This window comes from Clupea harengus, chromosome 3, assembly GCF_900700415.2.
Source record: "Clupea harengus chromosome 3, Ch_v2.0.2, whole genome shotgun sequence".
Taxonomy (NCBI): Eukaryota; Metazoa; Chordata; class Actinopteri; order Clupeiformes; family Clupeidae; genus Clupea; species Clupea harengus.
Window position 1 is genome coordinate 18,221,756 of NC_045154.1, and position 5,248 is coordinate 18,227,003.

The 5,248-nt window shown below is 45.0% G+C and overlaps 1 protein-coding gene across 2 annotated transcripts; it reads left to right on the forward strand.

Moving 5' to 3' along the window:
* Positions 1 to 122: 122 nt before the first annotated feature.
* Positions 123 to 5,178, forward strand: neil1 (nei-like DNA glycosylase 1). 2 transcript variants are annotated; one of them, XM_012818783.3, is made up of 11 exons: positions 123 to 290; positions 1,086 to 1,557; positions 1,830 to 1,949; positions 2,314 to 2,407; positions 2,530 to 2,623; positions 3,062 to 3,183; positions 3,321 to 3,348; positions 3,460 to 3,527; positions 3,690 to 3,912; positions 4,252 to 4,371; positions 4,923 to 5,178. In XM_012818783.3, exons 2-11 carry the CDS (start codon positions 1,097 to 1,099, stop codon positions 4,976 to 4,978), a joined length of 1,386 nt encoding a protein of 461 aa, XP_012674237.2. In that variant the 5' UTR covers positions 123 to 290; positions 1,086 to 1,096; the 3' UTR covers positions 4,979 to 5,178. The 2 variants fall into 2 exon arrangements, with proteins under 2 accessions (XP_012674237.2, XP_031420688.1); XM_031564828.2 differs by having other exon boundaries at positions 124 to 290; positions 1,064 to 1,557.
* The last annotated feature ends 70 nt before the right edge of the window (positions 5,179 to 5,248 follow it).

Sequence of the window (5,248 nt, forward strand, 5' to 3'; positions counted from 1 at the left end):
GGATCTATATACGAAACATATTTAAGAAATAGTTAGGAGACAAATAAGTTAATTTGCGTCTAACACGCTCTTCATTGGAATTTATTTGTCATTTGAGGAGTAATATAAAAGCAACATCATGACGACCGGCCGGCAGATGTGCGTGATCAGAGCTGGATGCGCTTCCGTGGAGCCTGCAGTTAAAAACAGACTACAACTCCCGAGATCCTCTGGTTTCCGTTTTGTAAACACCGCGCACGCTTGATGATATAACCAAAGTGATATAACTTGATTTGCACAGACCAACACAGGTAAGTAAGGGATGATCTTGAAACGTAAACAACACTGTAAATTAACTGCAAGCTCGATTATTTAGCACGTGAACGATACAAACAGTTATTCCGAAATGAATGCAGAAAACGAGTCTTATCTGCAGCAAGTCTCTTCTGAGGTTACACGACTTAGTATGCAACCTTTCATAATGAGCTACCATGCTACTAACGCTAGCACAGCTGCACTGTCGATAAAGTAAACGGGGCCAGTGATTTGATCAAAACAGGCTACCTATTTAAAACACAGCATGATTTATCCCGTATGTGCATCGCATTTGGCATCAGGATATCCGTTTATCATCCACATCATGTTACGATTCCCCGATAGTCTCACTGAGATCTATGTCCAACAACGTATGCCACTGTTTGTGTAAACGAATTATCATTAAGTCTCACCACAGCAAACTTTTAGACCAGCAGACTCTAAGTCAGAATATATTAAGACTTTATTTCATTGAGGGTCAATGAATGATACTATGACATGGCAGTTGGCAGACTGTTACTCTATCTTCGTTACCATAAGGCCAACAGAATTTTATATAAGTAAAATGTTCTGCTTTTGCTATGCCTCTTTTGCGTAGAAATTATACTGAAATACAGTATGTATACACATGTGAAAAAAAAAGTGATTTAGGCCATCTATGGGTGCAGGTGAGACATTTTCGGTTAGGCCCGTCCATTTCATAACAAAGAAGTCTAATTCAGAGGCACTCACTCCTTCCTCCTTGATGCTGCCGCTTTCTGACTGAAAGGAAACCCTGAATGTGCCCCCAGCTCGCTGTACCATGCCAGAGGGTCCGGAGCTGCACATGGCCAGCCTGTTCGTGAACAGGATGTGTGAGGGTGTGGTGTTCTCCGGCGCTGTGGAGAAATCCGAGGTCAGTAAAAGCCCTGACGTGCCTTTTGCCTGCGACGCGTACAGAGTGCGTGCCGCCTCCAGGGGCAAGGAGGTGCGACTCACCCTCACGCCCATCAAGAGCGACGAGACCCCCAAAATGGCCGGGGCCAAGGCAGACCAAAACCTAGAGCCCATGGACGTAGTTTTCCGCTTCGGGATGTCCGGGTTCTTCCGTTTCACCCCCGAGAACGAGCTCCCCAAGCATGCCCACCTTCGGTTCTACACCCCCGAAGAACCTCGCCGGGTGCTGAGCTATGTGGATGTGCGCAGGTTTGGAAGCTGGCATCCTAACGGCACCTGGCAACCCGACCGGGGTCCATGCATCATGTTTGAGTATGAGAGCTTCAGGTGAGGCCCAGGGTGTCCATAGCCTCCTCATCCTCATGCATGTGCATCCTCATGGCTGACACCTTCATTCAGAGTGGCTATAGCCTCCACATCCTCATGCATGTACAACCACATGGCTCACACCTTCAATCAGAGTGGCTTGGCATACTTTGAAATAGCATTAAGCTTTCCAGCATGGTCATTTTAAGGTGTTGTAAACCTGCTGTTTTGAGTGTAACTGTGACTGATATGAGTGTGACCAGGGCCTTTAACAATGCAATGTGATCCTGCAGGGAAAACGTTTTGTCTAACCTCTCGGACAAGGCCTTTGACAGACCCATCTGTGAAACGCTGCTGAACCAGAAGTTCTTCAATGGAATCGGCAACTATCTCCGAGCAGAGATACTGTACAGGTGAGGATCGATCAAAGATGCTTTCCCCACACTTCACAGAGTAACGTTACTCAGACAGTTCGTGCCCCAGATACTTATTTAGCATGGATTACAAAGTTGTGTTCAGAGTATAGGGATTAATTAAGTGGATTCGGGGCCTCTACATTCCTTCCTACAGTGCGTTGACAGGCCCACACTTGTCTCTGTCATTTAACTACCGCCTTGTTTTAACACAAAGAGCCTTTATATCACATCGTGCAATTTTCAGCCATCCGATGTTGGTTTCTATTTGAAGTGATATTAATAAAGTCTTTGTTCTCACTGAGTCAAACTGTCCAACAAAGCCTGATGGTGTTTTCCTCCCCTGTCCCGTATCTGGTATTAGACTGGACATCCCACCATTCATGAAGGCCAGGACTGTTCTGGAAGGTCTGAGGTCACAAAGCATGGAAGATGATAAGGCAGCGGTGCAGGAGGAGGTAGAGGCTGAGGATGTTAATGTGTGACCCGCTGTCTGCTCTGCCTTGCCCTCCCCACACACACACACACACTCACACACACACAGAGCCTCAATAACAGCCCTGTTTCCTTTCATCTACAGTTAGAAGCCAAGCCGGGAACAAAGAGCGAGGACGACAGTGGTCCTGACCTTCTCAGTCTGTGTCATACTGTCCCTCTGGAAGTTTTGAAAATGGGTACTGTGTTGTTTATCACATTTACATTCAGCCCTTTAACAGATGCTTTTATACAAAGCAACTTAAGCTTGTGGTACAGTGTTAGCAAGATGACTTGGCGTCCTTGCTCGACTGCCAATTTGTACTCGCACATTATACTGCCGAGTTATTGGATGGCTTATAATGTGGAGTTTACATTCCCTGTCAGTATCGACACACACGCACAGAGTATTACTCTATTCACATTTTTGTGAATGCCACTCCCTGTATTACACTGGTCTTTTAACACTTTTGTGAATCCCACTCCCTGTATTACACTGGTCTTTTAACACTTTTGTGAATCCCACTCCCTGTATTACTCTGGTCTTTTAACACTTTTGTGAATGCCACTCCCTGTATTACACTGGTCTTTTAACACTTTTGTGAATACCACTCACTGTATTACTCTGCCCATGGCAGGAGGTAAAGGCTACGATCCGGAGAAGAAAGATTATTCCGTCTTTAAATCCTGGCTGCAGTGTTACTATGTCGACGGGATGCAGTCTCTGAGAGACCATAATGGCAGAACCATGTGGTTCAAGGTAGAGTTTTGGCCACTGGTCATTTATATACAAAATCATCACGCACATCCAGATAGCCCTTTCTCTTTCTCTTTCTCTGTATAATGGACTTGAGAGGAAAGATCTTGCTGAGATGATGGTTGTTTTTGTTTTTTCAGGGAGATCCTGGCCCCATGGCTCCGAAAGGTAAATATTCAGGCCCTATCCTGGAGGAAATTGGTTAGTGTAATGATTTATTATTATTATTATTATTACTCACATCCAGTAAAATGTGTTTCTCCTGTCCAAAAACAAAAGCTTTGAAATCCCCTAAAGCCAAGAAGCGGGTGAAGAAAGAGGAACATGACTACACGGAGACAAAAAAGGTCAGAGAAATGGCCCTGCAAGTATGTGTCTGTGCGTGTGTGCCTGTGTGTGTGCCCGTGTGTGCACGTGTGTGTGTGTGTGCCTGTGTGCGTGCGTGTGCGTGTGTGTGCCCGTGTGTGCTTGCGTGTTTCACCTTCATTCCCTCTCTTCTCTTTGTCCAGGGAGGCAAAAAGAAAAGCACAAAAGAGAAAGTAGCAAAGGCAGCCAAAGGCACAAAGAAACCCACGGTGGAGCGGAAGGTTGCTCAGAGACGGAGCGCTTCGAAGCGGTCCAGAAGTACTCAGAAGGAGGAGGAGGAGGAGGAGGAGGAAGAGGAGGAGGAGGAAGTATATCTCTTCAAAGAAAACGCCAAACCTAAAGGGCGCAGAAAGAGCAGCACAAGTGGTAACGGCCCAGATGAAACGAACATTATAAACACCACACCTTTTAAAATCTTTTAGTTGATCAATTCATTCAATTCAATTAATTAAATTCAGTCAAGTCATTGTTTGAATTCATCTCATTTATTTAAACAGTGTCCTTAACAATGAACACGGTCTTAAGTAACTTTACAGAACCATATGTCTGAACTTTTTGAACAACAACAAAGGCGATTATGATATTTGATGTGTGCTTTAATTAAGAATGATTTTGTTTATTACAAAGGCGATTATGATATGTGATGTGTGTTGTAATTAAGAATTATTGAGTTGATTAGTGATATGATGTGGAACCCTCTTTTAGTGGCCCAGAGGAAGTCTAGTGGACCCAAACGGACCAGAGGCGCCCAGAGTGGACATGAGGAAGCAGAGACTGCACAGACCAACAAGAGAGGAATGAGGAGGAAGAGCATCTCTACTGCTGGTGAGGAACACACACACACACAAACAAGCACATATACTTACTGTACTCTCCAACAGACTCCCCAACCACATACTGTTTCTGTACACACACACATACTCACCACTACACACCATCTCTCTCTCTCTCTCTCTCACACACACACACACACACACACTCCCCGCCCACCTCCCCTCACACATGCGGACACAGTCCATCCTCCTTACTCAAACACACACTTCCCCCCTCTTGTATAAACACACACACACTTTATTGCACTCCTCCACAGCTAGTCACCATCTCAATAGTTGCTGAATGCACGCATACCGCAACTCAGATACACCAAAAAGCTCCCACACAAAGACACTGAACATGTACAGCTGATTACACACACCCTCACAGCTCTCCCTCTCTCATACACACACACACCCATCTCTCGGAATACATTTCAGATGAAATCTGCACCATCAGACCCTGAACAGTTTGTGCAGTCAGATCGAGGTTTTTTTATAAATCTGTGTCCATGTCCAAATCCACATCCTGTGTATATGTGCGTGTGTGTGTGTATGTTACAGAGCCGCAGAGAAGAAGTGGGAGAGCAACCAGAGGGAGTGTGAGACAGACCAGCTAGCACACACACACAGACAAGTGTGAGACTGAGAGGGACCAAACCAACTCCGCTACACACACACTCACACTCACACACACACACTCACACTCACACACACACATCACACTTCTTTCTCTCTTGCTTTTACACTGGAGTTTTTTAACTGGGGAAACGGGTTTTGTTACTGAGAAAAGAAAAAATTAAATATGTATTTACTAAAACACTGGTTGCAGAGTCTTAAGGTTTGATTGAAGCTGTGCTTGAAATAAGTGCACTCCCCAACAACGTAAA

Coding starts and splice junctions, on each gene's coding strand:
- neil1 (XM_012818783.3), top strand. CDS start 1,097: ATGCCAGAGGGTCCGGAGCTGCACATGGCCAGCCTGTTCGTGAACAGG. Junction 1,950..2,313: donor CGAGCAGAGATACTGTACAG/GTGAGGATCGAT, acceptor ATCTGGTATTAG/ACTGGACATCCCACCATTCA. Junction 3,913..4,251: donor CAGAAAGAGCAGCACAAGTG/GTAACGGCCCAG, acceptor ACCCTCTTTTAG/TGGCCCAGAGGAAGTCTAGT.